Below are 17,292 nucleotides of genomic sequence, written 5' to 3' on the forward strand. Positions count from 1 at the left end.
TGACACCAGAGTCCCACCACCAGGCGGTCTGAGGTCTGAGGTCTAGTCTGGACCTGGTTTCCCTGTGGGCAGGCCCCCCCTCCCATAGACAAAGTGAAGTCAGAACTTACCACATTCAGTCTCTGAGGAGCTGGAGAGCTCAGCTTCCACCGCCGTCTCCTCTGCTCCCTCCTCTCCTTCATCCTCCTCGTCTTCCTCCTCCTCCTCCTCCTCCTCGTCCTCCAGCTCCTCCTCCTCCGGGTCTAGCTCCGCCTTCACCTGGCTCTCCTCTCTGCCCTGCACCTCCTGCTTTGTCTCCGCCACCTGCTCCTCCTCTTTCTGAGCGCTGAGTCCGGCCCCGCCCTCCATCTCCTCCTCCTTGCTGAGAGAGTAGTTGTGCTCCTCGCTGCAGTGCTCCACAGACAGACCCACCCCCTCCTCCTCCTCCTCCTCCTCCTCCTCCTGCTCCACCTGATACACCTCCACTGTGCGCTCCTGCTGTCCTCTTCCTGAAACACATAACTCCTGTTCTGTTGTTGTGGAAACAGAGACACGCCCCTCCGCTTCCTCCCTCTGTGCAGCCTGGACTTCCTGTCTGATAGGAGCGGGTGGCGTGTGTCTGTCCCTCCTCCTCCTCTCTTCCTCCTCCTCCTCCTCCTGCTGCAGCTGCTGATCCTCTCCGCTCCTCCCCCAGCGGCCCAACAGGACGCCCTCCTCCGAGCACGCCAGCAGCTCCCCTCCCACCGCCAGGCCCAGCTTGGTGTAGCGGGCCATCTCGTCCAGCGCCGACACGTCCCAGCGCTCTGGGTGCAGGTCCTCGCCGAAGCCGCCATCGTCCACCAGGTCGCTTAGCAGCTCAAAGGGCCGTTTCCGTGGCGATGCTGGAGAGCCCAGCATGAGGAGCACGCTCTTTAAGACAAGAGGAAACACCGTTAGCTTTATCAACAATCCTGCACCACATGTCTACGGTGGCCCTGAGCGTCAACTACAAAAACATTTCACAAAGTGCATAAATATTCCAATAAACACAAGAAATAATGTAATAACAAAAACAGATTTCAATGCAAATATATTTAAAATGTTATTTTAGATATTAGACTGCTATTCAAGATATTTTCTGTTTTTTTTTTTTTCAGCATTCCTGCATCACATCATACGGTGGCCCTGAGGGTCAACTGCAAAAACATTTCACTGATTATAAATAATAACTTCACTGTCTGTAATACTGTAAACATGTTGCCAAACACAAAAATATGTAATGAAATACAAAAGCATTAAATAAAACTAAAGAGGAAAGTAATCATTGGCATAAAAACACTTCACTAAATGTAAAAAGTAAAATAAAAACAAACGCTAATGTCAAGATATCTAAATATTATTTTAGATATTAGATTAATATTTAAGATGGGTAAAAGTTTGAACATTTTTCAGGACTCCTGCAAACTCGAAAAAGCAGTTTATTAATGAAAAAAATCGTTAAACTGACTGTAAAAAGTAATTTCACAAAAAATAAATGAAGAATCTAATGAAACAAGAAAGGAAAACATGCATGAACCAAAAAACACTTTACTAAATGTAAAGAACTTTAAACAATTAAAAATCTTAAAAAGGAAATGGATGGAATGAAAACAAGTTTATCCAAATACAAAGACATTTCTAGAATGATTTTAGATCTATGATAGATTATATATTTATATATTTATGCAGTTTTTTTGTCCATAGTCCTGCAGCTCATCTACAGTTCTTAAAGTCAACAGAAAAATGTTATTGGTGTAAAAAATATTAAACAAAATGCAACAAAAAGAAGTATTAGAGGAAACAAAAAAACAAACCAGGAACAGTTTTTTTTAAAAACAAAAAATATATTTAAAGAAAAAACATTTCAGGAAGCACAAAAACAAATCATTAAATGCACCACAGGCCAAACATTATTATAAATGCAAACATATTTAATAAAACATGATAAAATGAAAAGCATAGATTAAACAAAAAAGAAGCTTTTTGAATGCTAATAACTGCAAAATAAATAAATAAATAAATAAAAATGCCTCTACATTTGAAATATCCCATTAAACACAGACATTTTGTAAAATGCAAAAATATTTAGCAAAGCAAAAACATTTCAGTTATTATAAAGAAATATTTCGCTGGTTGACAAAACATGTCATGAAACACAGAAATGTTTCATTAAATGCCAAAAAAAAAGGAAATATTTTTGAGGCTTAAAAAAACACTTCATTAACTGCAAGAAAAGTTCATTAAACCTTAAAAATAGTTAAAAAAAAAACAAAAAGGCTAAAACAATGCAACAAATGGAAAGATATTTCATCAAAAACACTAATTCATCCAAAAGTTCACTAAAAGAAAAAACAATGGTTATTAAAAAATAAGCAAAAGTGAAAGACACACATTAAGAAATAGTTGATGAAAAATAACATTTCTCCTAGCACACAGATTTTGGATTGTACCCCCTAAAAACAATTTAATTATAACAAAAAATATCCAATACAACAAACACATTTAGTAAAATGCTAAAAAAGCTAAATAGCTAGCTAGCTTAGCTAAATCAAATGTATTTATTAAATGTAAAAAAAACATTCAAAGAACTGTATCTTATGATTTATTTATATTTTTTTCATTTTGAGAAACCTTTTTTTTTTTTGTGATTGACCTTTGGGGCTGCCGTACCCGTCAGCACATACAGTTCATATTACAGAGAGATCTATAATAGAAGATTTCCTCCTGCTGTTTGTTTTTAAACTCAGAGCTGGAACTATGATCCTCGCAGGAAGCCCTAAAGAATTCTACTGAGTATTATCAACATTAAAGGAATAATCTCTGCAACCAGCTGCAGACACACGCAGCTCTTTATCTGACCCCTCTGCAGTCATAATGAGACAAAGACGGCGTCTGCCTCCAAACTATAGACTGCAGAACATGCAGTCTATAAAGACACCAAAGGTACCTAATCCTACACAGTTACAGCAGCCTTTCACAATAAAAGCTCCTGTAGCAGCCTTTCACAGTAAAAGCTCCTGTAGCAGCCTTTCACAGTAAAAGCTCCTGTAGCAGCCTTTCACAGTAAAAGCTCCTGTAGCAGCCTTTCACAATAAAAGCTCCTGTAGCAGCCTTTCACAGTAAAAGCTCCTGTAGCAGCCTTTCACAGTAAAAGCTCCTGTAGCAGCCTTTCACAGTAAAAGCTCCTGTAGCAGCCTTCACAATAAAAGCCCTGTAGCAGCCTTTCACAGTAAAAGCTCCTGTAGCAGCCTTTCACAATAAAAGCTCCTGTAGCAGCCTTTCACAGTAAAAGCTCCTGTAGCAGCCTTTCACAGTAAAAGCTCCTGTAGCAGCCTTTCACAGTAAAAGCTCCTGTAGCAGCCTTTCACAATAAAAGCTCCTGTAGCAGCCTTTCACAGTAAAAGCTCCTGTAGCAGCCTTTCACAGTAAAAGCTCCTGTAGCAGCCTTTCACAGTAAAAGCTCCTGAAGCAGCCTTTCACAATAAAAGCTCCTGTAGTAGCCTTTTACAATAAAAGCTCCTCTAGCAGCCTTTCACAGTAAAAGCTCCTGAAGCAGCCTTTCACAATAAAAGCTCCTGTAGTAGCCTTTTACAATAAAAGCTCCTGTAGCAGCCTTTCACAGTAAAAGCTCCTGTAGCAGCCTTTCACAATAAAAGCTCCTGTAGCAGCCTTTCACAGTAAAAGCTCCTGTAGCAGCCTTTCACAGTAAAAGCTCCTGTAGCAGCCTTTCACAGTAAAAGCTCCTGAAGCAGCCTTTCACAATAAAAGCTCCTGTAGTAGCCTTTTACAATAAAAGCTCCTGTAGCAGCCTTTCACAGTAAAAGCTCCTGTAGCAGCCTTTCACAGTAAAAGCTCCTGTAGCAGCCTTTCACAATAAAAGCTCCTGTAGCAGCCTTTCACAGTAAAAGCTCCTGTAGTAGCCTTTTACAATAAAAGCTCCTGTAGCAGCCTTTCACAATAAAAGCTCCTGTAGCAGCCTTTCACAGTAAAAGCTCCTGTAGCAGCCTTTCACAATAAAAGCTCCTGTAGCAGCCTTTCACAGTAAAAGCTCCTGTAGCAGCCTTTCACAATAAAAGCTCCTGTAGCAGCCTTTCACAATAAAAGCTCCTGTAGCAGAGACGGGACTTTGACTGGTTATTTCATAGACCCTCTAAAGCAGTGGTTTCCACACTCACAGACCCAAACAGAAGACTATAAAGCACCCTACATGGTCTGTGACACTCCTTAAATCTCCATCATGTCATCTCACCTGGTCGTACTCTGTCCTGCCCCCCTGTGGCGACATGGCCAGAGGGTAGGGGCTCAGCAGACCCCTGTGCCCCCCGTAGGCCTCGCCAAACGCAGGCTCCATCCCATTCATACCCGGCTGAGAGAGGAAACACAAAGACAATCAGAGAGAGGAAGACCACGAGGAAGCGGCATTCAGGTGGTTTGATGGAAAGACTCGGTGGTGCTCCTTCTTTACCTGAGGCATGCCCGAGGCAGGAAGGTGGCAGGTCACGGTCACAACGTCAGTTCAGTCGAGTTCTGCTGAGAAAAAGAGACATGACGGTTCTGATCTGAACATGGAGATAACAGGAGGACTGGGAGGGTTTCACTTACCTAGGGTTGAGAGTTGAGAGGGTGAAGGGGTGCAGCTCTGTTCACATGTCGCAGGCCTGCAGCTCTCAGCCTCCCAGCCTGCAGAGAGAAGGAGCAGAGGAGAGTTAGGGAAGAAGAGGACCTAAAGGAGGCCTGGAGGCTAACTGTAAAGAAATAAAACAAAGTAAGAAAGCACAGAGAGCGTTGTGGATTTTTAAGAAGAGCTGCAGAATACTATAGCATTATTTTGATGCTGACTCAGAAATGATGCTCACATACTTTACTTCTTAGACTCATGCTCCTATACCTTTAGGGTGAGCTGTGTGCTTCAATGCAAACTTCACTGGGACTGAACATATTAAAAAAAATTATTATAAAGTCATTCAAGAAAATTCAAATTAGGGCCACGTCCACAGAAGACCTTTTTTGTGCTGATTGAACACATCTTTATGAAGATATCAGCTCCTTTTGAGATGGATGGCAGCAAAGCATCTAAAAAAGTAGAGACAGGGCAACAAAAGGCTGGAAAAGTAAGTGGTGCTGATAAGATACAGCTGGAGGAGCATTTTGCAACTAAATACCCCAGTTAGCTCGGTCAGTAGCATGGCTAGGCTCAAAAGGAGCATTTTAGAGAGACAGAGTCCCTCAGAAGTAAAGATGGGTAGAGATTCACCAGTCTGCAAAAAACGACATCTAGAAGTTGAACAATTTCAGAAAAATGTTCCTCAATGTGAAACTGTGAAAACTTTAAATATTCCTCCATCTACAGTCATAATATCATCAACAGATTCAGAGAATCTGGAGAAATCTCTGAGAGCAAGGGACAAGGCTGAAGGGGCCCTCAGGGGCCCTCAGGGGCCACCGCATTAAAAACAGGCATGATTCTGTAGTGAATCCCTGCATGGGCTCAGGAACATTCCAGAAATCATCGTCTGTCAACACAGTTGGCCGTGCCATCCACCAATGACAGTTAAAGCTGGATCATGGAGAGAAGAAGCCAGATGTGAACAGGATCCAGAAACACCGTGGTCCGTCTTCTCTGGACCAAAGCTCATTTAACATGGACTGAGGAAACATGGAAAACTGTTCTGTGGTCAGAGGAAAGATGGAAAACTGTTCTGTGGTCAGAGGAAACATGGAAAACTGTTCTGTGGTCAGAGGAAACATGGAAAACTGTTCTGTGGTCAGAGGAAACATGGAAAACTGTTCTGTGGTCAGTCAACCAGAATTTCAAATTCTATCTGGAAACCAGGGATGCAGTGTCCTGGTACTGGATAATACCTCTAACACATTCTGGGTCTTCCCTGAGCTCTCCTCCCAGCTGAACTTACCCTGAAGACCACAAGGAGGCACTTCAGCTGGCTCCTTTTGATTCCAAAGAGCAGCGACTCTACTCCTCCATCTCTCTGGATGTCTGAGCTCTTCATCCTCTACAGCTGAGCCCAAAAACCCTCCAGAGAAAACTCTATTCAGCCACTTTTATCTGTGATCTCATAACTTCTGTCATTACCCAGAGTTCATGACCATAAGTGAGGTAGGTCAACCTAGAGAGCGTTGCCTTCCCTCTTCACCACAATGAAAACATAAAAACATTTGGAATATCATAATAGGAACAAAGACCCAGAACTGTAGCACAGCCAGAAACCAAACTTTAGATAGGAATGGGACAACATTCCTCTCCCAAATGGTAAACCTGTCCCTTCTTTTTTGAGATGTGCTGCCATCAAATTTAAAGCAGCTAATATTTTTTAAATTAAATGGTAGTGGTTGTTTCTGTTCTATTGTGAATCAAATACGAGTTTATGAGCTCTTCGGATCATTTCATTCTGTTTTTACTGTCATTTTACACAGCGTCCCAACTATTTTGGAAGTAAGTAATTGGAATGCAGCTATGGTCTCAATATTGGTTTAAGTGCAGCAGATATGCGTTTTATCCAGCCTCTCTCTAATGTGGATAAAAACGTTCCTGCAGGTTCGGTCAGTCCCTCCTTAGGCGGTTCTCCTCTGACTCAGATCCTTCTAGAAGCTTCACATCACAGCGGAGTAGCCCATGCTTGCTTCTGATAGTCCACCTATTCTTCTGCGTGCCACACACAGACTTCTACAGCCACCTCTGCTGCGTTAAAGAGCGCCGCGGCGTGCGCCGTATTAAACGCTGATTGCTGTCTTTCTCAGGAAGTGATCTGTCCTACATTTCTGGCAGCTGAAGCAGCATGTTTTTCATGGTGAATAAATAGATTTATTTATAGCTAACAGTAGCCAGCAGATGTAGAGGACAGTTTCCTGGGTGAAAAGAAGCTCTGATCTTATTCATGTTTAACTTCATAAACATGGAACAAACGCTCCAATACCAGGATGGACTTCACTAGAGTCCTTGCTCTGAAATGATGAAAGCTGTTTCTCCCTAACATACTGACACATTTAAATGGCTTCATTTCAGAAGCAGCTGTCAACATTTCTTATCGTGCCAGCTTGACAAATTCAATTCAACAGCAGCAGACTGAAGGCTTCAAGAAACAGAGAAGTCCAAGCAAGCTCAAAAATCTGAAGACAGAAACTACAGGACTTAGTTTCTCAGTAGGCCTTATTTATGAGACTCTAACTACCAGTTCAGATTCTTTTACATCCCGTAGCGACTGGAATTAAAAAGACAAACAATAGAGCAGAAACTGGAGCAGCTTTAGGACACAGCTGTTCATATGTGAGCAGTTTGTTTTTATTCTTTGTTGTTACTGAAGCTTTAACCTTAGCGGCGTTAGAAGAACACACTTATCAAGCTGTTCGTGAGGCATTTCCTACCCTGAGATTCAGAATTTCATCAGAGTTCACTAAAAGAGCCGACACTGCAATCAGGAATCATCAGCCTGATGCTACAGTGGGTTAAATTCATTTTTATTCTCATTTATCTACACTCAGTACCCACTAGGGCTGAACCATTTACAAAAAAAATCTAATTGCCATTTTTCACCCCCAATATTGCGATTATAATTAGGTTCCTCAACTTCTGCATTTTTCCACAAATTCAAGCGATAAATAATTCCATATAATAACCTACAATCAGACAGTACACTCATCATACATTTAACCATTTTATTACAAAATAGACATTTTAACTTGGTGGAGAAGCCTCTGCTCTAGAGATGCTCTCTGGGTTTGAACCCCAGCTGCTTTGACTTTTCAGGGAGTGCATGGCTAGAAACCCCAATATGGATAGATACATTAATGTCAATGTGCATTTAAAACAAGAAATTATTTTAGAAGCATTAATCCACAGGAGCATGAATCTGAATATGAGGGTGGATCAAGCTTTAGTCTTTAAGAGGAGGAGGCTGGGGTGGAGGAGGTGGAGCTTTAGTCTATAAAGGAGGAGGCTGGGGTGGAGGAGGTGGAGCTTTAGTCTATAAAGGAGAAGGCTGGGGTGGAGGAGGTGGAGCTTTAGTCTATAAAGGAGGAGGCTGGGTGGAGGAGGTGGAGCTTTAGCCTATAAAGGAGGAGGCTGGGGTGGAGGAGGTGGAGCTTTAGTCTATAAAGGAGGAGGCTGGGGTGGAGGAGGTGGAGCTTTAGTCTATAAAGGAGGAGGCTGGGTGGAGGAGGTGGAGCTTTAGCCTATAAAGGAGGAGGCTGGGGTGGAGGAGGTGGAGCTTTAGTCTTTAAAGGAGGAGGCTGGGGTGGAGGAGGTGGAGCTTTAGTCTATAAAGGAGGAGGCTGGGGTGGAGGAGGTGGAGCTTTAGTCTATAAAGAGGAGGCTGGGGTGGAGGAGGTGAAGCTTTAGTCTATAAAGGAGGAGGCTAGGGTGGAGGAGGTGGAGCTTTAGTCTATAAAGGAGGAGGCTGGGGTGGAGGAGGTGGAGCTTTAGTCTTTAAAGGAGGAGGCTGGGGTGGAGGAGGTGGAGCTTTAGTCTATAAAGGAGGAGGCTGGGGTGGAGGAGGTGGAGCTTTAGTCTATAAAGAGGAGGCTGGGGTGGAGGAGGTGAAGCTTTAGTCTATAAAGGAGGAGGCTAGGGTGGAGGAGGTGGAGCTTTAGTCTATAAAGGAGGAGGCTGGGGTGGAGGAGGTGGAGCTTTAGTCTATAAAGGAGGAGGCTGGGGTGGAGGAGGTGGAGCTTTAGTCTATAAAGGAGGAGGCTAGGGTGGAGGAGGTGGAGCTTTAGTCTATAAAGGAGGAGGCTGGGGTGGAGGAGGTGAAGCTTTAGTCTTTAAAGGAGGAGGCTGGGGTGGAGGAGGTGGGGCTTTAGTCTTTAAAGGAGGAGGCTGGGGTGGAGGAGGTGGAGCTTTAGTCTATAAAGGAGGAGGCTGGGGTGGAGGAGGTGGAGCTTTAGTCTTTAAGGGGGAGGCTGGGGTGGAGGAGGTGGAGCTTTAGTCTATAAAGGAGGAGGCTGGGGTGGAGGAGGTGGAGCTTTAGTCTTTAAAGGAGGAGGCTGGGGTGGAGGAGGTGGAGCTTTAGTCTATAAAGGAGGAGGCTGGGGTGGAGGAGGTGAATGAACAGAGAATGAACTAGTAATTCTGCTGATACTACAAATTTGATACCCATTTCTTTATTGAAGGGGATTATAATTTCTATGTCACTTATTTTCAATAAAACAAAACCTAAATAAATCACAAAAAGGAGGATTCCTAAAAACCATTTTTAAAAATTTGACACTTAATTTTTTGCATAATGTGCATAAAACCTCTGCTGCTGCAAAAAATGAATGTATTAAACTGCTATTTTGACAAAGTTCAAGTCAAAGGTGTATCACAACTTCTGTGATTTATAAATTGCAGTAGGCCATATTATGATTTAAACAAATTTGCCCCAGTACCTACCATGAGAAAGTGGAAACTGAATTTTGGAGGTTTTTTTGCAAATTTATGAAAAACAAAAAATAAGTATTCAGACCCTGAGACCTCATGGTAGCCATGGTGATTTGCCAGGTGTGTCAGAAAAGTAAGGGGTCAATAACAGCTCCATCAGCGGCCCTCAGACTACTGCAGCAGGTTGACGGAGCTGAAACGATGTCACACTCACAGGTTTTCAAAGATGGATGCAAGGACGCAGAAGACAACCCTAGAAGTGGAAGGCTTGACGAGCAGGACTCAGTGTTGAGCACCAGCTGACTGATCACAGGTGAGCTGGGTATGAACCACGACAGCGTCTGGAAGATTATCAGAAGATTTGGGCGTGCAGAAGATCTGCAGAAAGATGGTGCCAAAGATGCTGACTAATAACCAGAAGGAGCGCTGCATGTGTCAGGACGTTCTCGAGTGTCTCAAAACTAAACCAGATCTGCTGGGAGTCTTCACTGGTGCTGAGTCACGGATGTCCAGGTATGACCCCGAGACCAAGCACCAGAACCTCCAGCGGAAGAGTCTGGAGTCGCCAAGGCCGAAAAAGCAAGACAGTCCAAGTTTTGCCACAGGGTCAGGCGATAATCAGCGTGTCTACAAAGAAATCCTGTGGCATTTGCATGAGAAGAGGTGAGAGTTGTGGCAGGACAATTCCCTGAGAATCCCGTAGTTCCTGGCTGAGAAGAACACCGCCATGCTGGAACGACCTCCCTTTTCACCTGACCTGGCTCCGTTCCAATATTTTCCCTTTTTGTAAAGCTCAAGGGGGTCATCAAGGTGACCCCTGCATGGATTCAGTATCAATTTACATCGGATGTATTGAACCGGATCCGTTCCGTGATTATGCGGACATTTCCTGAAACGATCCCGTATTTACGGAAAACTTTTTCAAAATGAAACAGGAAAAAATAACATTTTCCTTTCCGTGTGGAGACCTGAGACAAGCTAAGCCCCCAGGACCCAGTCAGAAAAGTAAACATCCATTTTAACAGTTGAAATCCTGATGTAACAGGGCTGCAGACCAAATATCAACTATCCATTACTGTGATGGCGTTTTAGGGCCACTCTAGAAAATAAATGATTCATTGAGGGGAATAATTTTAAAGCAAAACCTCAAAATTCTCAAGTTGAAAAAGTTTTTTCTTTAGGGTAAAATTACAGATTTTTTTTTAATTTAAAAGGCACAATAAAAGTGACCATAAACTCTGTATTTTTGAGATTACAAAGTCAAAAAGTCAAATATCCTATCTGAATATTTTCAGTTTGGTTTCTAGGAAGTTTTTTTGGCTTAAGCTGTAGGATTTTTAAAACCTGACATTTTTAGTTTCTTTGGTTAAAAAAAAATTATAATTTTAAACTTGGAAATTGCAACTTTTTCTGCTAAATTTGCAACTTTTTCGACTCTTAAATTCTAAATTTGTTTTCTTGTAAACAGACAACTTTAAAGATTAAAATCCTGATTTCTTTCTCCTAAAAGTGTTTGCAGTTTCTCTCCATTTTTAACCTTTAAGGTTGGCCCTCATGTTTCCTGTTGTGATTTTTTAAAGCATCTAATTTTGACAGCTTCAGGGCAGAGTCTGGCCTGAGGTCTTTGCCAGACCCCAGGCTGCGAGCCGATGCTATAAAACAGGTTAAAATCCGTCCTGTGGCTCTTTGACCGTATGTTATTCCCCACTCTCTCTAAAAAAGGCCACAAGCCAGAAAAATGTTGTGAAGCACTGATTCAGAAGGTCGACTATCTATCCAGATACTGGTCCATGCCGATAATCAGTCGACCTCTACAGAAAAGAGAAATGAGCGTCAGGACAAGCTTCATTATTCAAAGACAGCAGCGTTGGTTTGTGTTAAATTGTCTTTTTCAGGTTCACCAGAAATAAGCCAGAGCTTCAAAAACAAGAATCCATGCCTGACCTATTTTCCTGTCTTGCTCTCATCCAGTCGGCCATGTAGCGCCAGTCTGAGTCCACGTGAAGCAGAATCAGGCCTCGATGAAGGTGTCAGCCTTCATGGTGAAAAAACGGAGCCACGTATTCTGGTAGTGAGTGTTTAAAGCAGCAGTGTTCAGAATGGCGTTGGTGTTAGTGGTTAGAAAAGAGCGCTCAGAAGGGGCCTTGTCTGGTTATTTACTCACGTCTGATTTCATTTCTCTTTACTTATTTATCGAGTAAAAACAAATACGGGATTTCATCGTGCCAATCCTTTAACTTTACTGGCTCTCTGAACGACTGCTTCTTCTCCGACTCCTCCCATTACGGATAAACCCAGCCAATGAGAGCGAGTTTTCCGCCTGCCGAGCTGCTCTGCATCGGTTGGTGTTTGTGTAACCAAAACTCCAACTCCCCTTAAGAGGAGGAGGCCGCAGTGCACGCCGCCGATCACAGCGAGCGAGCTCCTTCTAGGCAGGGACATGATGAAACAGCGAGCAACACCAGGACACAGACACGGGGAGACTGCAGGAACAATGCAGAGCTGCTGCTCGGTACCTGTGGAAAACCAGGAGAAGAGAGCGGCTCAGGCTGACCCGGGCTCAGCCGCTCCACAACAACGGCGTCATACTCCCTCTGTGGTTTGACCTCGGGCACACAAGAATGAGGAAATGAGGGCCGGCTCGGCGGTTATGACACCGCCTTGGCACGCCACGTGGAAAACCAGTCTTTGGCACGGGGAGGGAGCCAGCTACCAACATGCTGTGTACACAACACTTATCAGAGCCGCACAGCGTTCTGAAGTAGATAACAAACTGGTGGAATGGAGGATAATCCAGCCAACAGACTAAAGAAACACATCTTTATCACAGCCTTTCAGCAGATGTGCCAACAGAAGCACCATTTCAATAAAAACTCTGGAAGTTTACAGAGGGATTAGGACTATGGACAGTTTCTATCAGGACACAGAGCGGCTTTTCCAAACCTCACCGGACAAGGTTTCTCCCCTTCTCATGGAATAATGGTTTCAAAAATATCCTTAGACACAGAAGACAACCCAAACCCTACATTAGACCTAGTTAAGCTGGTACTAGAGGATGATCTTCAAGAGACAGATTTTATGCATTTTCCCCTTCATTTTCAACACACCTGGTTATTTGGCACCACCACCCTATCAGGATGTAATGCATTAAAAAGCATTTGCTTACAGCCAGAACAACACCGTCATCACTGGTTCAAAGCATGCTCTGTGTTGTTGTGCACACATAAGACTGAAGCCCTTTAGACGAAACTGTGGAGGGTAAATACGAAGCTTTAACTCTGAAGAGCAGACAGGTAGCTAACCCCGTCACCTGCTCCTACCAAAGCAATCAACGTGCAGCACAGTAACCAGGTACTCTGTGTTTACATGTGTAGTAACAGCAACATGCAGCGAGTGTGCTCACTAAGCGTCTCTGCCAGTCTGTCTGGGGCTTTAACACGAGCCGTGAGCTGCAACGGATCGACTCGGTTTGTCTGCAGCGCTGAGCTGAAGACATGCTAAACTGCCATGCCATGCTAACTCTGCATAGCAGATGGAAACGCCTGTTTCTGTGTTTCTCACTGGTCAATCCATCTCTCAAAGCTCCCATCTGAACCGTTTGGGCCGGTCAGAAAGTGACAGGACCAATCAGCGACGAGGGGCGGTACTTTCAGGCACGGTGGAGTCGTGACGTAAACAAGCAGCAACAAGAGCCGGTGCAGTTATGGAGGAGGAGACTAGCGTGGATGCTGCTAAAGCGCCAGTTTTATCAGAACTTGACGACATTTCTTCTTAAAAGAAGAACAAAGAACAGCAGTGAGCTGTTTTCTTAGTTGTGTTCTGATATGTCTACAGTCGCCATGGTTACTGTTATGCAGTTCTCTATGGAGTTTACTCCTCGGTAGCGGCTACGCCACATGTTTCGTTGCTCTGATTGGCCCATAAAGATGTGACAGACAGAACATTTATCCAATCACCCTCTGAGTTTGTTTTCAAAGCCTCTGCCTTTTCCCAAACGCCGTCTATGAGAGGTTTACCAGATGGATGTGTGAAACAAACCCACCTGGCGTGTCAGGTTACTGCCGTGCTGAACTGGCATGTCAATCTCAGCAGTACCGACAGGATTTATCATCTAAATGAGCGGTTCTCAACTGATGGGTCCAGTCCCAAAAGTGGGTCGTGAAAGTGTGCCAGAAAAATAATGTGACAAAACGTCCATGATGCACTAAAGTGGGCATACAGCTCATCTTTACATTTTTTTAGGTTTTCCTGCGATGATGAGTAAATTTTGGTCTTTTTCAACGGATCTACCCCCGTCTCCCCCGAGAAAAAAACGCTGGTTTTCCCATGGTAATTAGGAATTTCCTAAAAAAAATACCAAATTTCCATGCTGTCTTAGGAAAAAGGAGTTCAATCAAATGTACGCAGGTCCTTCTAGAAAGGTGTAGCTTGTTGAATGTGTTCTTGTAATGTCTCTATGTTCAGCCGTATTTTTTTCTATTCAGGGTCCAAATTTGAGTAGTAGAACATTTTTTAAACGGTGGAGGATGTAGCGGGTGCCACAGCCCGACCAGTTAAGAACCACTGATCTAACAGTATATCATCATTTCCATTAAAAGCATGTGGGAGAAAAGCTGTTAAAAAGGCACTTCAAGCCTCTCAGCTCGAGGCTAGTTCGCCCCCATCAGCAGCAGGGAAACCAAGCTATGATGACTGAAGCGTGGCCCAAAACCCCAAAACGGATCATTAATCCACAACAAGGCACCCCTAAGTTTTCCCGCCTTTAGAACGATAACTATGGAAACCACTTAAGGAGTTCTTTCCACCTGCTAGGAGCTGGGTGTCAGATCTAACTAAAGCCTCAGTGAAACTATCCCAGCCTGGAGGACACCTTTAGAGCGAGTGGAGCATAAACTACCATAAGTCAGAGCTTATATCCAGATGTCTGATTAACCTGGAACTGATTCAGAGCAGCAGCAAACGTACTTCCTCTCCTCCTCCCCCTTTAATCTCCTCCATCTGACCGCGCCGTTCCTGCAGGTATTTGCTGATTTTACACGGTAAATTTACTCAGCAGACAAGGAGCCATGCAGCAAATGGATTCTTGTTTATATTTGTTCACACAGAGGCTGATATAGGAGCCAGGCGTGCCTCTGTCCAATAACAATCCTGCTATCATTTAGTGTGTGTTGGTTCAATATAGGCATGGTCCAAAGGTCTCTGTGCTCATAAAGCGGCTCCTCCTGTCAGGCAGAGTTCAGGGTAAAGGCAGAGAGGAAACAGGAGGGAAATTGCTTCATCCCAGACCACTGTAGGTCAATAACCGGCTATAACCACCAGCTTTACATTCAGCCAGCCATCCGTGCAGTCTTTAGTAAACAAGGCGAGGAGAGTGGCGAGGAGAGCGGCGAGGGATGCCAGCACGACTGCGGCTTATGTGACGACAAACGCCAAATACATAGTGACAACACAAACAGGCATGTTTACATTCTCAGTGTGCTGGGATTATGCTGCATGTAGCTCCGTTTGAGCATGGCAGAAGAGACAGAATCAGTGATGTAGACAAATCCACACGCTTCAGCGGCGTCTAAAGGCGACCACAGTTATGGTCAGGTTTGGCCATACGCGTGCTGGCACCGACTTTTTATTAATGTATTATTAATGCATTGTGTGGGCATAGAATATGCCAATAACACTGACTCCATATGCTTGCAGCAGCTTGTTATGTAACACAAAGCAGTGTAGTCTAATGAAACACTGCTGCTGCATACAGAGTATATCACTCCTGGTTAATGCCTTTATTTTCTGTGATCTGACAGTCATGTTTGTCCATGTTGCTTTCAGATCAGTAGATCCGACTGTTTTTCAGTTTAGCGCCGCACCAAAACTCTTCTCATGCTTTGCAAAAGTCCTGTTCTAGAAGTAGGAAGCTTTTCAATGAGAGAGCTGCACACAACGTTGATGCACACTTTTTCAAACACATTTAAGACAAAGACATATAAAGAAAATCACTGCTCTTCTGCACCATAGGACTTTCAAATCTCATGAGACTCAAGAGCTTTGATTGCCATCATTCAAAGCTCTAAAGCTTTTCCCTTCTTCTAAGAAGCCTCTTAACTTTTACTACGACAGGGCTGCAGGACTGTTCCCAACACAGACGGAGCAAGCTGCAAGCCTAAATCTTTTCTGGGTTTGATAGTTTCTGATTGGTCAAGAGTAGCAGGTGAAACTGTGTCCATCGGGAGGGTAAGACTCTGACAGTGACTGTAAAGCTGCACAGCTTCCACAGAGGTGCTATGGTTCGTTCTGGTTCATCAGGGCTGATGATACATCCTTTCTCAGTGGAAATGTGCACATGCACAATAGTTTCAAGGACGAGAAATGCTAGTCACATGATCTGAAGCACGTCAGGCTGCCACGTCTTTGATAATGGACTTAAACCAAAACTGGATTGGATGGATGGATTTTAGGCCAATCACAAGCCTGAGACCTGAGCATGCAGCCTCTCTGTCTCCTGCATGTACGTTCAGACTACAGGTGACACTCCACAGCTCATGCAGGGATGAGCTGATCTTTAGCTGATGCAGATATCAAAATATGGGTCAGACCAAGCGGCACCCTCCAGTCCTGAAAAATGAAGCCAATGTGGAAGAGCAAAAAATTGCAATACGGCGAGAGTCCACCTGAGGCTGGCTGCAGAAACTCCAGAAGTCCAGAACACAACGGGTTAAAAAGCTGTTTTTACTCTAGAAATAAACTGGTTTACAGCCTGGTTAAAAAAACAACTGCTAACGTCTTCATGTGCTCTCACTGTAGGGTTTTTTTGAACCACAATGGTTTCCATTATATTGAGGAAAAACCTCACTGCACACTGATTGGTGCATCTAATTTGATTGACAGGTAGCTCAACAAGCATTAGCTACCACCAGAAGGCTGGCTTTAGTGATAGCTTAGCTGACAGGAAGTCGAGCTCGGTGGGCGGGCTTTCGTCCACCGTTAGGTTGATCCAAAGTTTCGTTGAGAGAGATTTCAATATGGAGGACGCCGCGGACTGGCTTTAAAAGCAGTTTGACTCCGCCTGTTGTAATCTAACGGCGAACGTCACACAGGCTTTGTCCAGTTCTTCTTACAGTCTGTGGTTCAGACCTTAAACTTCAGTCCTTAGAGCCCGCTTTAAAGTGTAAGCATTGATGAGGAATAAAGACAAAGACTTCAGCTTTAGGCCTGTTTGTTCAAACTAAAAGTCCACAGACTGATCTGTCTTCATGGCCAGTATCTACAGCTGACGTCAGCAGATTATTGCAGCCAACATAACAGCAGGAAATAATGGCAGAAGCTGGATATCTTCACTTTTTAAGCCAATATCTGCTGATACCAATATCACCCCTAGAATATTGTGCATCCTTTCTTTAAGGCTCTGTGGGTGTCCTGTAGTGTGTTTGAGTTATAAGAGCTCAACGACGCCGTGTGCTCTAGTTTAATCAGAGGTTACACTCACAGGGAACATCAGGTAGACTTAAAGTACCTCTGATCAGCAGTGGAAATGGCTGAAGATGTTTGAGACACACAAAAACACAAGCTAAAGGTTAATTTTAGGGTCAAAGTGTTTTTTCGACAGCTGGCACAAGGGGGCGCTCTCACGCTCCCTGTGAGTAATTTTGGGGCTTCTGGGATACGTAGTCAGAACACTACAGTTGGAAGTGATGGTAGATCAAACGTCAGAGGTGGAGACCCAGGGGTCAAAGAGCAGAGCGACCGTTACGGAGGTAATCTAAGCTAAAAGTTCTAAAAATAGATGCTGGAAGAAACTTTAAACTTTAGCCTGAGAAATCGCTGACTCACTGAAACGACACTGAACTCAACGACAGCGAATCCAGGGATCGGCGCTTTATTGATCTGCCTCAGCCGGTCAAGAGGCTAAAGAACGCCGCGAGGTTCACCCC

The 17,292-nt window shown here is 43.9% G+C and overlaps 1 protein-coding gene across 1 annotated transcript in view; it reads right to left on the reverse strand.

The window, feature by feature from the left end:
• Positions 1 to 17,292, reverse strand: part of LOC121507826 (CREB3 regulatory factor-like) — a 74,048-nt gene that overhangs the window by 51,264 nt on the left and 5,492 nt on the right. The window contains exons 4-7 of the mRNA XM_041784166.1: positions 4,600 to 4,677; positions 4,463 to 4,524; positions 4,247 to 4,363; positions 111 to 888 (exon numbers count right to left, since the gene is read on the reverse strand). Of these exons, the coding sequence (XP_041640100.1) occupies positions 111 to 888; positions 4,247 to 4,363; positions 4,463 to 4,471 (904 nt within the window). The 5' untranslated portion in view covers positions 4,472 to 4,524; positions 4,600 to 4,677. The remainder of the gene's footprint in view (positions 1 to 110; positions 889 to 4,246; positions 4,364 to 4,462; positions 4,525 to 4,599; positions 4,678 to 17,292) is intronic.

This window comes from Cheilinus undulatus, linkage group 4, assembly GCF_018320785.1.
Source record: "Cheilinus undulatus linkage group 4, ASM1832078v1, whole genome shotgun sequence".
NCBI lineage: Eukaryota > Metazoa > Chordata > Actinopteri > Labriformes > Labridae > Cheilinus > Cheilinus undulatus.